Source organism: Glandiceps talaboti, chromosome 8 (genome assembly GCF_964340395.1).
Source record: "Glandiceps talaboti chromosome 8, keGlaTala1.1, whole genome shotgun sequence".
NCBI lineage: Eukaryota > Metazoa > Hemichordata > Enteropneusta > Spengelidae > Glandiceps > Glandiceps talaboti.
This window is the reverse complement of record NC_135556.1, coordinates 17,860,294-17,880,201: the sequence shown is the minus strand read 5'-3', so window position 1 is coordinate 17,880,201 and position 19,908 is coordinate 17,860,294. Positions and strand designations below refer to the sequence as shown.

The 19,908-nt window shown below is 35.1% G+C and overlaps 1 protein-coding gene across 1 annotated transcript; it reads right to left on the bottom strand.

Moving 5' to 3' along the window:
* Window positions 1–145: 145 nt before the first annotated feature.
* Window positions 146–17,725, bottom strand: LOC144438835 (lysosome membrane protein 2-like). Its single transcript, XM_078128020.1, has 12 exons — window positions 17,434–17,725; window positions 14,733–14,893; window positions 13,471–13,615; window positions 12,347–12,556; window positions 10,920–11,052; window positions 10,125–10,194; window positions 9,010–9,191; window positions 8,256–8,368; window positions 7,653–7,726; window positions 6,980–7,031; window positions 5,705–5,857; window positions 146–4,969 (listed from the first exon to the last, which is right to left on the bottom strand). Exons 1-12 carry the CDS (start codon window positions 17,548–17,550, stop codon window positions 4,904–4,906), a joined length of 1,476 nt encoding a protein of 491 aa, XP_077984146.1. The 5' UTR covers window positions 17,551–17,725; the 3' UTR covers window positions 146–4,903.
* Between the last annotated feature and the right edge of the window lie 2,183 nt (window positions 17,726–19,908).

The following is a 19,908-nucleotide window of genomic DNA, read 5'->3' as shown; positions in this document are numbered from 1 at the left end:
TCATGTCATTGCAGAAATGGCGTCAACATAAAGCTACAATAAGTCGATTAAAAAAATAACCCATTTTTGCCAGGCTAACCATCTCACACAACTTCTTACAATATCAATAATATCATGAGATCACAATTGATGTTTATTACTGGAAAGACAAAGAAAAATTCATATCTGGAAAAAAAAAAGTAATGCTAAATATACATAGGAATATCTGGAATAACAATAATGGGACAATTTGTTGATGTGTTTCTGTATATACATAGACATTATTAATACTGGTTTTAACTAATCAATAAAGTGTGGCACGAGCTGAGTTTATTAAAGGTGATTCAAAATGCTCACATTCACTATCGCTAATTAATAATAAGACATGTAGAGTGTACTTTTTGTTTACTGATGTCTATTACAACCACCAGCAATGTATTTTTTCACAAGGCTGTTGAGTTTTATTCACCTGTTGACTACGCTCGTCATAGGCTACGTGCTATCCATGTCTCCTTATGACGTCATAAAATCCCGTGGTCTAGGTGGGACCGGAAATACCCGAAAACTCTCGAAGTAAATCCGAAGGGAAGTGACTGAAAAAAGGTCATTTTAAGGTGTTTGCAGACGCTTTTGAAAAGTTTTAAAACCAGAATGCATTTCACAAACATGTCGTTTAGCAAATTAGCGATAGTGAATGTGAGCATTTTGAATCACCTTTAACCTTTAATGGAAATACTTACATAAAACCTTGATTATTGACTATTCTAGTATAATGTTAATGTTGATGTATGCCTTCTATGACATTACAAATGCCTTCTGGCATTGTTAGAACAGTTGGTTGCATAGTATGAATTGCCTTGACATTTTTATACATATATAAATTATGTCATTGAATCGTTTGTAAGTTATATCTTACCATATGGATGAGGATAGGGTATTTATTATGGATTTCTAATTTATAAAATAATTTTATCATGGCTTCCTACTTGGCAAATGAATGTGAAATAACATTGATAAAGTCTGTGTTTGAAACTTAATATACATTGCAAAAAAAAGCTAAATATTGTGTAAAAAGCTAAGTTCGTTATTGTACGTACAATAAACATTTTACATATGGATAGATCTTTTGCAATGTATTGAGTTACAAACAAGGACTCGGTATACGTCGTTTCACATTGATATTTCAAGTAGGAAGCGATTATAAACTCAAATTATAAATTAAAAATCCAAAATAAATACATAATCCTCATCCATATGGCCACTTTAATACCAGGTTTAAGTTCAGTCAATAGTGCAAGCGATGGATAGGTTATGCGTCAGTAAGTAGAATACTACGAGTGACTTTTAAATATGCAGTATAAATCTCCAAAACTGTATACATTCAGCTTGTATCCCTTTAAAAGGCATAGAATGAAGGTTTTGTCACTGTGTACATTCCTGTGATCACTCATAACATATTTAGATTCGGGCACCCACACCTGTACTTAATTCTCCATGTCTCTTCATAATACCTTAAAAATGATCAGCTGGTTGGTCAGTTAGAAACAAAAGTGTACAAGCTAGGAATACTTTGAATCATAATCATATTGAACCATCTGAAAGACTTAGAAATGATTATCAAAGTCAGAAGGAAACTTCGAAAGTATTTGTATTATTAAAGTTCCCAAATTACAGCAACAAATGATAATTGTGATTTTTTCAAATCATGACATAGAGGGCGTCAATTTAAAAAAAAATGATTTTCACCAGATTAAAGAAATATAGAATTGATCGGGTCATGAGATACATAGAATTTAAGTAAAGGCCGCCTTTCTGAGTACAGGGGTGCAAACAATGATAAATCTCTCAGTTTACAATGCATGAGACTTCAAATGCTCCTTCGTCAACAAAGTTCAAACATTCCAATGTAATTATGAATATCTGTTATGCGTAACCTATTTTGTAAATAGATTATCGATTGACATTTTTTTAAAAATGATTTATTTACAAGTACATTCAAAAATATTGTATTATTAAAAGCATTGGCATGTGATTACTAGTATTCAAGGAGTGTCTTTATCATTTATCTATACATCTTGATATTAAATTCATATTTCCAATCACCTTTGACCCTTTTAGGTCCCCTTTGAAATGTTGCATACTTAATTAATTCATTTACATATTGTCACCAAATAAGGCTTTTGTATGAATCCATGCATTTCTACTTACAGCATGTTGTAACATCTTTTAATCAAGTATGACAATCAAAGTCATAGCAGTTTGATAAAATAAAACTGAATTTCAAATTCACAGGAAAGAATTACAACTTTTTAAAGTCTTTAATAATGTTGCATTAATTTAGTATATTAGTAATACATTGAGTTGTGATAATTTTCATTGCGTACATATCTTTCATCACATAGACTATTGCTTGTACTGATTAGTGACTGAAGTGGGTGTTGATGGCGACAAATCATTCAGTCTAGTTAAACCTAAGACATACATCAATTGCTAACAATGCCATAACCTAGAATCTAGTTATATGAGGATTTGGCTTTCACCTTCCCCTACCATGCCACGCCTGGCATTTTGCTAACGATCTACTAATTTATTGAAGCTGTGACAAGAAAGCTGACACATATGCTAGTTGCGATCTCATGCTGTGAGATAACATCGATAGCATCATTCACATGATTAGAACCAACTCAGAGGGTTGAGATATATGATGTACACACATGATTACCATATTCAACGCTGCTGCAGGAAACTACGATCTAATTTTAGGTGGGTTATCGATACCATGTACCTGTGTGAACTTGGAACTTTCTGTTGCACATACAAAATGTTGGATAATAAAATCTAATGTATATATTTGTTATACTAAATATTCAACAATTTGTGTTTCATCGAAAGACGAAAAAAACATCAAAATATTATGATTTGTGATTTAAAAAAATGTAAAATGTGATCACTCTTGCATTGTTTTTTGTTAACATATGAAATCTTTGATCAAAATTGTTGTTGTCAAATACCGGTACTTACCAAAATCAATGTCTACAACTACTTAGAATTTTGTTCAATATGATGACAGAACCCCATGACAAGTGAGTGCAAGTCTGGTATACTTAGCGTATTTGCACAAGTACTCTCTGCATTCTCTGCTTTTACGAGCATAGTGAGTGAAAGTGTCGTAGGAAACACTGCAAGCATGAGTACAAATACACCTCAGTACACATATTAGCACTGTCCTGGGTTCTATTGTTACATATGTTTATCTGAAATTGCAAATTTTCATAAAAATCATACTTGTGCGATTATGTGATTTTGTGTGCAAGGCATGATGGTGCTCTCATTTTGCATATCATTTGCATAAAGGTTATGCAATAATGTTTTCAGTATTGTACTGTAGTGCAAATACCACTGCTATCTACGTGTGCGCACAAGTGCAAGTAATCACTGGTACATACCATAATACTAGATAAATCTATATCTTCTAACAGACCCCTAAGTTTAGTACAACTTTAGGATATTTCTTAACTGTGTACTTTATCCTTCATTTCAAAATAAACCGGAAGTACTCATTTGAAAATATCCTGATCAAAAAATATGTTCTACATCAAAGTCTACATTTTTCGAATCTTAAAATTTAAGAAGAAATATAAGCTTTACCCATTCCTACCTTTACATGCCTATGGTATGTTATTGATATAAATGTAATGAAAACTAGAAGATCTCTACAAAACTCAAGTCAAAAGGTTTCCATAAATTCTGGCTAACTTTCACCCTGTTAGTAGACTATCACCAAGATATGAAAAATTATCAATTTGAAATTAAGCTTTACTGTAGGCCTACCTATAGGAGAGAAATAAATGTGTGACAAGTGAATCATTGGATGGTCTCAACAAAACTCAGATCAGAGGGTTTCTCTTCCAAAAGTTGTGACTAGTTTTCATTTTGCTAACAGAGCATCATATGATCTACATAGAATTGTATTAGAGAGGTTTAGATATTAAGAATGCGTATGTGTACGGCAGCATTATTGTACGGGCGTACACATAATGATGCGTAAAAGGTTGTGTTTAGTTACACGTTCAGGCCAAAACGTGAAATACATTGGAACGTGCATCTTTTGTCCAGAAGACCACATACATAACTTTGTTTTCTAAACATGTCGGTATTTTTGACACAAACTAAAACTATTGTTGTTGCATGTGGTAGATTACTACATAAGTGGATGATGATGTACTGGTTATGTAGATATAATCACCCTGTAATCAAGATAATGTCAACATTGATTCAGAGTGAATCTGAATGTGTAGCCACTTGACTAAAACTTGCTCTCAGAAATGCCACTCTACTGTGAGTGTAATTACATCAACATGCATTGTAGATAGCAGAGATAGATATCTGGTAGATAGCCTATATCAACATGTCGCAACAATATAGTTTTAAGTTTGTGTCTATCTTGGTTTGGTGATAACATGCTTTCCATAGTTGTAACACTTACACGATTGGTTACCATAGTTACCCTGTACGCAAACCTTAAGTTTTCTTATTCGATAGAAAAACACATCACCTTTCTTATAGAAAAACTCTATTCACTGTACTGATAAATTCTACTTATTACAATAACAAAAAAAGCAATATTTGTTATTTGTCAAGAAAAATATGTAAAGATAATAATACACTGAGAGTCAATTTTTGCATATTTCCCAAGAGGAACAATGTACACAGATGTTTGTAAACAAGGCACTGTAACATAACTTGAAGGACAGTATGTATTCTTGAAAAAATATGGTACTATGTTTCAACTCCATGAAAAAAGTGCTACCCATTCTGTGTTCTTTCTTTCACCAGTTATTCCAGAAAGAAACGTTACTCATTATAAAGAAGTGTTTTTTGGTTGTTGTTTTTCAAAGTTGTCGTTTCCGAATTTCTCTATAATCTATGTTGTTTCATTGAGGAGTGGAGGCTGGCTGCCATCTTGAATACTATAACCTGACGATTTACTCTGAAAAAAAAAGATGAAGAAATATTCTGAAGTAATGAATATAATAGTAATACTAAAATTATGTTTTATCAATAAAATGTTCCGGCATTATCAAACAGATTAGGATGTGTGGTATGAGAAGGTCTCCCCTGTGACATTGTACAGCTTTAGGTGGCTGGAAATGTATTGTGACGACAGTTTGGCAAGATAATTCACCACCCTATGTTCTCATTTTATGATTAATTATTTAACATTCAAACTGTTTGACTCAAAAAGATATTCTTGAGTACAACAAACAATTTTATTTATACCTGTGTCTTTTATTGCTTTATTTTTTGCAAAATGTTTTATAAAATCAGTATTTTGTTCAGGTTTCAGAACATGTAGTAGCGATAATATCTTGTAACATTTTACACACTTCCCATTACCATTCATCCATAATTTTGAAGAAAATTCAGATGTCTGAGGAGCTCAGACTCCCTATGCTACCATATTCTAGTACTTTAGTACTAGCACAGTGTTAGCACTAAACTACACTGATTTTACTGCAAGTGGAGCAAAAATCTTGACTTGTGTGACCTTTTGATTTGCTAAAACCAAGGGTTAGCCTGACAATACTACCAAACCTGAGTGGCTATAGAGACACTGCATTTCATACTGTATTTAGAAACAAAAACACAACGATTTACAGAGATATAGAATATCTGTATGATTGTCTATCTTGAAACAGAATGAACTCAAAAGACATTTGCATACCTTGTACCCCCTTCTCGCCATTAGAATGACGGTAATAATCACAATAAGAAGACCAATACCAACTACAAGCCATGGAATAATTTTCAATACTTTGACAGGCATAGCTACCTCAGATTTGTACTTATTGGCAGATGCATCATCTATGACATAACTCTGGTAAACAAAAAATAACAAACAATCATTATAACATGAAAATTATGACTATTATTGGTTAACATAATTGCCAAGCAGTGACTTTAAAGAGGGACGTCACTACAGCAAATAAACAGGTATGTACAACCCCCTCAACTGGGTAAATGCGACTGCAACTGAGTCTCGATTTGAAGTAAACACTAAGTGCGACCGTCTTTGCGACAATTTCGCTATAAGTCGCTTCTGTCTGTACTCCATGACGTGATGTTCAAAATAGCAACATTGACACAAATGCTGTTATTTACGCGAGTGAGAGTTTTTACAGTCTCACTAGCACTCTCAGAATCACTCACATTTACTATTTATGGGCACGTTGAGAGTCTCAAATATGGTCTCGGATTCTCGCGTTCACTGTTTACAACCCCCCTTTGAGAGTCTCAACAGCAGTTGTAGTCGCATTTACCCAGTTGAGGGGGTTGTACATACCTCAATAAAGGCATTAATATAAACTATATGTTCTGGAGAGTTTCATCAATTCATATCACCTACAATTACTTGTGATTTCAGAGAAACATCAAGTTTGTCTTGTGCTTTTATAGGGTATCTTTGCAATGGGCTATTGCATTTTGGGAGTCAGCAGAAATAATCTATTCACAGTTGCACAATGGATATTGGTTTCTTTTGTTCATTATGAATGATCCTAGGTCTGTATCTGCTTATCATCATTCCCATATTATAATTGCCATCTTTTATTGAACTGGTGACCCCAACCCCCCATCTCAGAGCTTACCCTATTACTTGATGATTTATCATTAGTCTACAGACTTGACAGATTTTCTTCAGTCATTTTTAGTCAGCACATAGGGAACGGACAAATGAAGGATACGCAAGTAAAGGGATATACCCTGAGGCACATTATTGCCGAGTTGTATATCACACTAATACCACGGCTCCTTTTGTGGTGATGACTATGATGATAATTCAATATACAACTGCATCCCCATCTCTTGTTTTCACAGACACCCGTATTCACACTCAAAGCAAGTCACTTTTGATATGTTGTTAGGGGCAACATAGTATTAATGGTGAAATAGTTGTTTCAGTATTCCAGATTATAAAGATAGACCTCAGTGTATTACTTACCTCATTTATCCACAAGACAGGATAGAATATGTCATTCAAATGAGACAGGTCTCTGAAATATCAACGAATCATAACAGAGTAAGTTATATGATACAGCCATTTAGACAGGCTTAGTATTAAGAAGTGGAACTTGGTAGAAACAGGAAAAAGTAAACAACTGAACTGGATTTAATAACGCTTGGCACAGTATGTTGGCAGCACAGAGACATAAGAAAAATTTTCATGCCTTTTTTACATAATAGCAATGACTATGACTATGACAGTAAAGCTGGTTTATTAAAACCAACACAAGAACAAGTTAAAACTTGATTTAGAATAAAAATACAACACCAGACTTTCAAATCATTATAACTTTAACACATAGCACCTTGTAGGCAAAGGATATTTTTAAAGAGCAAAAAAAAAAAAAGAAAAAGAAAAAAAAAGGTAAAATTTTTTTTTTTGTAAACAAATATGTGAAATTCCAAGCCCCTGTGGTTTTACCAGCCATGAAAGAATCTTTGAGAAGATCCATACAAAGTTTCAATTTTGTAGATTTCAATCAATCAATCAATCAATCAATCAATCAAAAGAATTTGTATACTGCCAAAAATCTAATACAATGTAATGTTCTATGGCGCTGAACAGAAACAATAGTAGATCATATAAAGCCAGACCAAATTATACGACTTACTCTATATCTTCATGCCTTTGTAAGTGTACATTAATCTGCAGTCGTTTATATACTCTCATCGACACTCCAGTGATCTGAAAATTCAACACACAAACAGTCATGACAATGTCATCAACTCATGCCATCAAACACTAGGAAATGATGACTTTTTATCAAAAAAGGCTGTCCTACTCAACTATCATGGCCTTCACGTCAGGTTAAACACCAACTTAAAACTGCGCCCTCAATGGCCAAACTAGGTAATCTTTTGTCTTTCTAATACTTGGGAATATAGTGTACTTGATCAAACAGTCACATGTATTCAGTAGCACAACATTCAAACCATAGACCCTACACGATCTAAGTTCAAACATGGAAAAACAAGGAATTGGTCAATATTAACACTTTTTCCACCAACTGTACAGACAATAAAACCATGGAGAAGATCCAGTAACTGGATATTTCAACTTTTAACTATTGTATATAATCTAGCACTCTATAACTTCAAAGATGAACAATGCAAGTTGTGAGAGAGTATTTATTCCTTGGACAAAGCTGTGTAATGAAGGGTCATTTTATAACTCACTGCAGTGTTGTAAGTCATACAGGTCAAATGAAACTTACATAATCAGTGTCAATCAATGTCTGGTGTTCCTCTTTGTTGGGATTTAAACATGGCAGCATAACTTCTTTGTCGGCATACAGGAAATGTGGTAAGGAGTAGACAACTGGTGCCCCTGCAACACAAAGAAATGTTGGTATATTGACACTGTACATTGGGTGTACGTTACAGGGACGTATGTGTACAGAACTTTGAAGAATATGCAATGAAGTGCGTGAGCACCCTGTTGTTTATCCTACTAATACCATGATGGGCCTCATTTATGGCATCCGATCACTACAAGGGTTTCATGACTGCAAGCCAATATCGGTTGTAGGGGCAACATGGTACTATGCTAGTTAAAAACTTATTTTATATCCATAGCAACTTCAAATATCCCTCACTGAATTTTGCACCTGATCTTTGCTCATTCGTATGATGGATTTTTACCTTTTATATTTGTTTCTGTCCTTACACTGGTCATGCATGTATTTAATGTAGAACGTTTACTCTACTTTTTAGGGTAACTTAATGTCTATAACTTTTACACCCATATTCTCTACCTTGGTTAGCACATCTTTCAACTGATATTTACACAAAATGTACGAATGATTTAAAATGACACTGTATTCACACAAATAATTACAAGCAATATAAAGTGGAGTTAAAATGTGAAAAATTGTGTTTTCTCTAAAACTTCTGTGTGCAAAAATAAATACACACCCAAAGTACAGTGACAATTCTTATTCCTGTAGAAATTTAATTTGCTATACAAACCTTGCTGACAGTTACTGGCATTGAGCAGACCTCCTGGTAGACAGTAATTGGCATTTGGAGTACAATAGCCAACATTGTTTGGATTGAAGGTCACATTGCCCAGTAAGATAGGGGGTGTGGTATACCTCTTTAATGTTATGCCTTTCACATCAACATCTTTCTCATATAGACCATAGACAGACCTTTAAAAGGACATGACTTAAATATTAGTATTGTAACGTGTCTCTGGGAAAGATACTCTCCTTGTTTGATTTTTTCTTGAGACAAAGAATTACATTTATAAATTGTTGAATTTAGGGAAAATAAAAAAAAGACATCGATAATTAACGATGTTAGGCACCCCCCCCCCCCCCCCCCCAAAAAAAAAAAAAAAATAGAACTGTTTCTGGTCAGCACGCATCACTTTAATACCCTTGTGTCAGTCTTTTTTTGTGTTTGTTCAGCCCATGCAGTCTGTAGAGCTGAGGGAAACACAAAATATCTCCCTACTTCAGTGAAGACAACTGTAGAGCCAATCGTGAACAAGCAAATGACATCTGTCCTGCATTCACACTTGCTCTAAAGTACTAAATAAAAAGAACAGCAACTGCCATAAACAGGAGACTAAGTGACAGGTTTGTTGAGAATAAAAAAAAACAAAAAACATGTCGTCACACCACTTTAGACAGAATGTCATGACCAGAAACAATTCTTCTTTCTTTTTTTTCCCTTTTTTTTGGGGGGGGGGGGGGGGGGTTATAATGTTAGAGTGATATCATTAAAGGGGTACAAGCTGAGTTTATATGTTTTTGGGATGTAAATTTTTCTACATATTAGAAGGTAATCAGAGTATTCTACTTACTGATGTATACTTAACAGTTAACTATCACTTGTAACTGACTGAACTCAAACCTGGTATTACCTGATGTACTACAGAAGTTACGGTTGGTGATCATGTAGACATTTCACCAAAGTGGTCAGCAGATGATTGTCACCTAATGTCATTTTATACTGTGCATCACATTCCTAGTATAAATACAACAATGTTTTCAGAACGGCTTTCAATTTCAAATTTGGAATGGTTTTTCAAAGCACAGGGGGATTATGGCTGAAGCTATATGGTTTGGCCAACATACCTGCATATGTCTGAAGAGTAGATGTAAGCTGGCTGATCTGTAGAAAAGAAAGGTGGTGCCAACGAACCATCTGAAAATGTAAAATAAAATACCAATGTTGAAATATATGATGTATGAGACATTGTAAATATGGTTAAGACGACTGAGTCAACTGTTTACAATTATCAATATAAAAATACACACACACACACGCACACACACACACGTTATATTTTACTGAAAGTTTGATGCTTCTATAGTATAACACTGATCCACAAAACAAATATCCTAACCATATACACATTTTCCCCCTTAGATGTCATATACTGCATAGCCACATACCATCATACATATGTAATATGTATGTATGTATGTATGTATGTATGTATGTATGTATGTATGTATGTATGTATGTACGTACGTACGCATTACTGGGACAAGCCATTAGCCAAGCAAGTGGACTTGTTATCAAAGAGTACTAATATTTACACATGTGATGATGGGCTCTTACATAACACAAGTAAACAGCTGTAAAACCTCTATTTGGCCGTCTGCATGGACTGCAATTGAGGCAAACCTTATCTCTGTCTTATATCAGTTGTTATCATTTTATTAGGCTATAATAAGTAACGCTACAAACAGCTTTAGAGATGCAAACAACTTTTATGACACCCGTTTTCGCCAGGCAAGCCCGCGGGTTTGTTGCACTTGGACCGCTAATGGTTTGTGACTGTCATGTACGTACGTATGTATGTATGTGTTTCTCTGTGTTTCTGTGTACCAACAAAAATGTTTCATTTTTGGGTTTATTCTAACCTGTTCCATTGATCATATTTGCATAAGGATCCGTCCACCATGTCAAATTTGGAGATCCTTTCCATTCCTTTATCAAGGCCAGATTTTCTGGATTTGTATAAATAGTGTATACTCCATCAGAAGACCCATTCCTCTGTAAACAGAAAAGAGAAAGAGGACAATCATCCTATATCCTCTGACAAGACATGGTGTTAGCGCCCTCAAGTGTTGGCCATTAAGGTTTCCTTCACGAAATTTGGCTCTCATAGTGATAGCACCCCCAAGTGTTTGCTGAGAAGGTTTTTGTATCTGTATTAAATCTTCAATTTTCTTGGACACTTGCTTTCTATCTCTTCTATCAGCCATAAAACATACACTCACTAATTTTGTGAAGAATAACTCTTGAATATCTAAATCTTTGCTTTGATTTTGTTTCACTATTTGTGTGTAAAGGTGTCCCTTCCTGCTGAAATGAATAAAGCAGGAAGTACTTGAGGAGATCATTGAGAACTGTTGGCATCATCATATTGGACAAGGTAGGAAGTCAGTTTTGTAATATCAAGCTTGTGCATCTATTAACAGTTACATCATGTGGTTTATCATGATTTTGTTGGATAGAAAATCACAAGTCTAGGATAGGAGCTTAGGGCAGGGATCTCCAAAGAAAAGTGATAGAGTTGCTGAAATCTTACATGAAAAAAATAAAGTATTGTCATATAAATCACTAGCCGTTGTTTTCAAGGCACTGCAATACCACAAAATTTAAATTGCATACCTCAGTCCTGTATGCAAATGAACATGTTTATTCCAGGTTCATAACATATGGATGAGGATTGGATATTTATTTTGGAATTTTAAATATAAAACAATTTTATTATGGCTTCCTACTTAAAAAATCAATGTGAAACAACACAGACCAAGTCCTTGTTTGTAACTCAATAAATTGAAAAAGCATAATAAATGTGTAAAATGCTTACACATTTTTAATTTTTATTTTTAGCTGTATGCAATGTATTGAGTTACAAACATAGACTTAGTCAATGTTGTTGCACATTGATTTTTCAAGGAGGAAGCCATGAAATAATTGTTTTATAAATTGAAAATCCAAAATAAATACCAAATCCTCATCCATATGGCCACTTTAACAAAACATGTTGCTTTTTGGATAAATGCACAAAGTAAAAAGAACTTCATGTGCATGCCAGTGTCAATGAACTCAGAGTATTTGTACCTGCACTTGTGGTGTTTTCAACTTTATGTTAACTCACTATACTCCTGTAAATGTGGCTACAGAGAACACTACATTGCATGCCTCTTCCAATGAACCAGAGTACATGACACTAATACTCATCCGTTACAGAGCCATCGTGACATAGTATTTGATCAATCGGTCGCTAAAATAACGGTTGACTTTATAACATATGAAATATAGGAAGTGAAACCCTTACCCCCATAAACAGGCCAAACTCTTCAGGTATAGGCAAGAGGTCACCAATTAAAGGTAATGATTTAATATATGCCAATAGTGGATCTTTGTAACCCCAAACCAAGTCCTTGACTGACAAATCCATAAATAAAGATGAATGAGCTTGCTTCTCAAGGGCCTCAATAACATACTGCACTAGATCAGGTTCATATTTCACCAGGTTAACCAAAGTCTGAAGTAATAATAACAAATACTTATTAATTCGATGATGGGAAGTGGTTAAAGCTGCCTGTATTACACACACACACACACACACACACACACACACACACACACACACACACACACACACACACACACACACACACACACACACACACACACACACACACACACACACACACACACACACATAATTTTCATAAACTATGGGTTCTGGAGAGTCATTTCATAATTTTACATCACCTGCAATTACTTTAAAAATACATTATCATGTTGATCTTGTGCCTTTACAGGGTATCTTTTCTTCAGAAAATAATATATTCATGATTGCAAAACATTCATGACTCCTGAGTGCTTATTCCATTCAGTGTAAAACATCTCATGAATATTCATTGTTCAACCATGAATATATTATTTCTGCTGACTCCCATCATGCAATGGGCCTACAGCAAAGATACCTTATAAAGACACAAGATCAACTTGATGTTTCTCTGAAATTACAAGTAATTGTAAGTGATGTAAAAATCATGAAATGACTCTTCAGAACCATGCCTTTATTTACTGGTGCGGTGTTCCCCTTTAAAAGTCACAGAATGACATTTACAATTTGTAGCTATCATAGTTTTTGTTTCATATCATGCAGTCTTATGTTACAACAACAATTCAAAAAACAGTAAATTGAGTAAAGCGTCTAAAAGCTCTTGCCTTACAAAAATGACATCATGGCATATTTTTGGGGTTGCTATTAAAATAAATTAGAAAAAATTATATCAATATTGGTTAACAAGCCTCCTTATGCATACTTCACTTTAAACAAAAATGGCTGGGCCAAATTACAAACTGTGCTTTTCCAAAATTTTGTGTCATTCAATTATTCATTTTTTTGAGAATCTAATTTTGATAAATCTGATAATATATACTTACAAGTAAAGGAATACTTAAGGTTGTGAAGGTTTCATTGTCCCAACCGACAGACATTTCTCTGTCAAATACATAGGTGATATTTTCTCGATATGTCACAGTATTTTCCTTGTTGTTCCAAGATATTACCTCCTTCACACGAGACTCCCTGTAATACAAAACCATGACTATTTTAATTTAAGGAAACGGTACAAAGTTATCAGAACAAAACATACCAAAGTATCATGGTTTCAGCACTGAAGCTACTAATGCATTCACTAAAAAATTAAATCGGTCAAAGATCACAGTTAAAAGTTAACCATCTGGTGGAGATAAGAGATATCACTTCTATCAACATTTTCATTTGCATGGTTTTTACCACGAATGTGCTACACAACTTGTATTGTATTATACAGTATAAATTGAAACCTTTTCGAAAGTTCATTCTGATTGGTAGAATAAAACAATGGAAAAAAATCACACATGTTGTTGCCTTTATCAATAATAGTAATACATTTTGTAGTGTGAATTTACAATGTGCATTTCCTTCGGAGAGCTCAAGGTGCTCACAATTATTACCCCTGGCTAAGATCAATGGCAGCACAATGGCCCTTGCTTCCTCAACTCCCTGGGGAGCATATGCTCCATTGCAGCCTTTATATTGCACAGGATTAAAGCATTCACATTGCAACCTCTATCCTACCAGGTCCCCCAATTATACAGCTGGGTGAACTAAGGCACAGTCATGGTTCAAATCTTGTCCAAGGACTTTAGCCATTCAGAAACAAACGGCAGCAATGGGGCTCAAACATGCAACCTGCAGATTCCAAGCCGGTCGCTCTAAGTCTAACCATTCAATTACTATGTCTCCATTGTATTCTTTAATACATAATTGATACTAATAGTACATGTATGTAGTTACAATTCATTTCCTTGCCCTGAGACGTGTTGTGGTCTCACTATCTCAAACCACAGTAATTTGAAAGATAGGTTTCAGATCCTTCCAATCACAGAGACCAGTGTATCCTCTAAGCCAATTTGACGCACCACTGATGCACACAATTTCTAGTGATGCACTACATTTTGGTGTTCCCCTACCTTTTACTATGTGGTGACTCACAAGAAATTCCAGTTTTTCTCATTTTGACTCACAACAACAAAATTTGGACATCATTAGAGGGCACACTGACAGAGACCCTTTGAATGGGCTACATTGTAGCCTGTGCAATGTTAAAAATTTTACAAAAAAATATAATGACTGTATGTAACAATATAGATCACATTACTTGTATGTATATGGTCCTTTCTGTATAACATAGGGTTTTTTCTCCCCATTCTTGACCTCCTCAGCATTCACAATGCTGAATACATAAAACTGCATATGTACGGGCATATCTGGGTGTTGCCATGTATCATACAGTTGGGAATCAGGTGATAAAGTCATTTGCTGAAAAACATAAATAAAAAGGATATGTTTAGATTTTAATCAAGTAACAAATAGTTTTGCTGAATGTGTAGACCACGATTGTTTACAAGAGCTGAAAATTGAACAATCATATGATGCTTGAAAATGCTAATACAATTCGCTGTCATGCTGTCTCTAGCCCAGAGATTGGCTTTCTTACTCAAAATCTACTGGTAAACAACATTGTCAAACCAGATAGTGTTGTGTCTGGGCTACACCATCTAAAGACTTGCTACTTACAGTATTTATATACGGTAAGTGGTTTATATAAGTGGTTTATTTTGAATGTGTTTAGTGCAGGATTCTATAATGAAATCTTATTTGGTATTTCACTGACCTTATTTGGCATTCATTGACCTTATGTGGTATATCATTTACCATATTAGGTATACCATTTACCTTATTAGGTATATCAATGACCTTATTAGGTATATCATTGACCTTACTAAATTTCTATGATCATAATTTGTACCCCTTACATGTCTACAGATAGCCTTGAAATTTATTGATTATTTTTTCTGTCCAAATTGTACAAAATACGATCTATTTGAAAGGCTAAAAGTTCATCAGTATTACAGCAAAAAGTATTGAAAAAATTGGACAGGAAACTGTACTGGTGAACAACAACTTTGTAACACTTGTGGAACAATATCATGCAAATCACGTATATGGCACATGATCACCACTCCCTTCACACGGACATTGTTTACAGAGCAGTAAGGTATTCTATTGGCATGTTATTAAAGTGGTAATATTCATATTCACATTCTTTTACTATCCAAAAAGGTTTCTCTCAGTTTCAAACGTAAACATTAATCACACCAAACTTTCACTTTCATCAATGTCTACCATCTACTGTAGTGTAAGTCAAGGACAAGTCATTTTCTATTTTTAGACATCTCCATTCTGCACTGAAATTATGACTAGCTGTTCCACCACTTACCCGCTGTCATTGTTAATGTAGTAAACCAGAATTTCCCTAAGTTTCTATTTCACATTAAAATACCACTCCTCTCATTACTAATGAAACAAACACTAACTAAAGAATCTGGGTGACTATCACAGTAAGCCTTGATAGTTTACATGTACTGGAAATTCTAGTGGCTTATTTGACCATCTTTCTGGTTTTCAACAACAAATTATCATCTTGGCTTTCAGGTAAAAATACTACAATTTACTCTGTAACACAATAATGACATTAGAAGTTACAATGGAAGTCCTCAGTTTTCAGTTCAGGAATATGGGACGACTACTGGTCACCATTTTTGGGCTAAACATTTCAGAAAGTGGTAACCCAGTGGGACTACCAAAGAAAATGTCAATATTGAGCCCTGAAGTCGTTGTTGGACCAACACATCCATGTTGCAAGACAAGATTAACCAATAATATTTTATCAATTTGACTTGATAATAATCTTTAATGTATATGTAACCATAATCCTACTTGTGGTACAAACCATACTGCTACATTGTTGTCTCACCAGGAAGTTAAAACTTGAGAGTTCACCAAGGTTTTTTATTCATTTTCCATGTACAGCAACCAAAGGATGTAAATTATTGATAATTGCCATCATCTTATTTTCAATGTCATGATATCAAATAAGGTCATTGAACTTGCTGTCTAAGTCTATGCATGGATGTAGTATTTGGGGAGATACATCCATGGTCTATGAGAGGAGCTAGCTACCCTTTCAACACTCAAAATTTCTGATCCAATCATTCCTTTCCGAAGTGGTTTGCAAACACCAGGTCTGAACAATGGGCCAGGATTATTTGTTACATTTCAGTCTTAAATATAGTTTTATGCCATACCAGTATACCATACTGCTGACCAATGCAGACAAGACTGTTCAATCATACTCTCGACTATCACAATGTGCATCCAACAATAGGAAGGCGATAAACCTGTACATGAATCGACGATCGATACTAACACAAAATAGTCAAAAGAATCGGAGCTTACTGTGACAGGGTATTTCACCCTCCTTTTAATGTTCCCTATACGTACTGTGAATTGTAACGTGCGAAACGTGACAAACAAAACACATGATTCACTGGGCTGCTTGAGTCAAATTATTTGTATGATTACCATTCGTGTCTGTGTTCAAATTTCACACCGTTCGTGATCGCACAGGTGGGAGGGGACTGGGAGGGGTAGCAAAGTATTAGCAATAGGGACTAATAAAATATATATACAGTGTATTCGTGTTCTATAGGAAAATTGGCTGTATATTTAAGAAAAACAATAGGAAAAAATAAGATGAAAAGGAAGAGTTGCACTCTGCAGTTGTACAGACCATGGAGGTAGATATAAGCAGAATCGAGTCCCGGATTACCGAGTCCGCATGCAAGCAGGACTAACATTTACCTATGTACACTAGCTACAGACCAAACTCTTTGAATTTATCCACTCAGGCGGTAATTACTAAATTAGTACTAGTAAGATCTAGTCTCGGTAAGATCATGAGAGCACAGAGTGACATTAACAAACAGGTGTGTCATCATTTATTCATCTCTACTCACCTGGTTTACCATGTTGTGTAGAACATTATCGAGAACCCAGAATAAACTGATGCCAACAGCGACCACTGCAACACCGATCGTAAGGGGAATACCAAACTTAATTGCCGCGTGGACCATTTTGACTCACTCGGCAACTAGAAGTAACGATATATCGATAACTGATGCTTGGATAGCAGTTTGGCTAAACGATATTTCCCCAAGTCATGTACAAAAACACCACTTGCTCTTCCCTGTCGAGATCCCAGGTACAGGTCAAGGCAGTACTATTGTCGTTCAGTGGTCATAGCATCGTGATGTCTCGTTCAATCACATGATCGTCAGTCACATGACTGAGGTCATGTCAGGTCATATTCCTTGAATGTGTGAATAGGGATACTTTACTCTCCCTTTTTGTGCTTTTTAGCACGATTCCGTATTTATAAATGCGATGTCGTTATGAGAGCATGTGAATATTGCGTGAAAAGTAGTGAAATAAAAAAAATCAGTTTAATATGAAGTGTAGACGCCTAACAAACGATAGGCGTCCCTCCCACAGTGAGCACGGTGGCATTTTTGGGTGCCCATGGGGCGTAAAATGTCAAACCATACACATTATTGAAAGCCATAGAATGCTTGAATATTGTCTTCAAGAGATTAAGCTATATGCAAACACAAACGTTATCACTAGCAGTCACTCATGGTAACTCAATATTGTGGTGACTCGAACCACAAGAAGTTTTGCAAATGTGTACTTGAAAAACTACTGCTCCTAGAATTAAATTTGTTGTGACAGTAAAAAATATCTGCCAACGAACTTTACCCGATAGTGTCCAAGTATACAAAGCTATGTAAGGGTGGTGGTGGTGGTGGTGGTGGTGGTGGTGGTGGTGGTGGTGGTGGTGGTGAAAAGAGTGTTTATGGTCATATATTTATGTATTTTGAATGAGCTATCATTAGGATTTTAATTTTTATTGAAATGCATTAACATATTTGTGCGCCAGGTGCGTTACAACCTAGTCAGTGGTTTACCGTGGTGGGTGGGACCCCTCCTTACCGTTTTTCTTCCCACCCTCGCCCATCCAATTTTTTTACCGTTTGCTGTGGTCATTTGACATGTGTTCTTTGAATTTTAAGTAAATTTATACCAGTATTTATATAAATTATTTGCAACGGCTATTAGTCGTACGTACTTCACTGTCACTTAATATGACTTCCATTTATATTAAATTTGTTTGCTGTTGTCATTTGATATGTATTATTTGAATTTGGTTAATTTATATCATTTTGTATCTTAATTGTTTGCACTGGTCATCAGACGCGCGTGCTTCACTTATGGTGAGATCGGTTAATAGTTGATTTTTTTGCATTGGTCATTAAACGTCTGCACTTCATTTAATACGAGATTTACTTAGATGTGCATTATTTTCTGCAGTACTGCAGTGTCATTTCATTTGCCATTTTCATTCCACTCGGAAGAGTTGATTATTTACTAGTAAGCTTAATGTGAGCGTTTTCCTTCAGTAAAACGTTTTGCTCTCTTACTAGAGTGCGTATTTGTAGATATTAATGTTCGCTATTTTGTGAATATTTCAGTCCTTTCGAAATTGTAACGTTTGTAGGTTGAAATGTTCTTACCTGACATGTTCTATTGATATTTCATTGTATCTTTCGGACAGGTTGGCCCAACAAGTATTCGAATTACAAATTTAATGTAAAAGCCGGCCTGTACATTAATGACTGTGGCCCAATCTAACACTGGTGTGTTGCAAATCATAAGATAACCGTCCCATGATCCACGTGACGTGACAGATATATGTGATAGCTGTATTACAACTATGGAAGTTTTGTATTATCCGTGACTGTACACAACTTGAACTGCTCAGTCCGAGTACAGCAGTTTGAAATCAGGACACCTCATACCAAGGCAATGTTCATTTTAGAGTTTAGGAATGGCCCAGCACTAAATATATTTGTTTCGCCATCTGTTAAATATTTTACCATCCCTTTCCCTCATGTTTATTTTCATTTCAGAAATGAATATTATAATTTCAAGAGAATTGCTGCCAACACTCTCGATGACGGTGATAATACAAAACTTCCATAGTCTAGAGTACTTGACAAATAATAAGTCATTTCCAGTCTTCAGACGGATATTAGATCATGAAGGGGTAATATTTAATTTCAAAGTATAATTCAGACACTCATACACAATTTGACTTCATGTACGTCTATTAAAAGATATGCCAATCATTTATTTTTCCGCAAATTTAAATTTACATTGACCCCAGCACCGACAAACCACTGCCAGTGTATTGTTGTTTGACAACACCCCCATGCATGATTGGTCGTTGTACCCACCGACCTTCAATATTAGGGGACCGTATAGGAAGTGTCAACAAACTGTCAACTTCAGTGGTCCAGGATTCAGTGGTCCAGGATCGAACCATCTTACTAATTCGCGTCACCGCTGTGTCTAATTTACTCAACGCCTCCACG

Excerpts from the sequence above, each read along its gene's own strand:
- LOC144438835 (XM_078128020.1), bottom strand. The coding sequence starts at position 17,550 with ATGGTCCACGCGGCAATTAAGTTTGGTATTCCCCTTACGATCGGTGTT. Across the intron at positions 11,053-12,346 it reads AGTTTGGCCTGTTTATGGGG|AGGAATGGGTCTTCTGATGG; the intron begins GTAAGGGTTTCA and ends TTCTGTTTACAG. Across the intron at positions 9,192-10,124 it reads TACTCTTCAGACATATGCAG|GTCTGTCTATGGTCTATATG; the intron begins GTATGTTGGCCA and ends GTCCTTTTAAAG.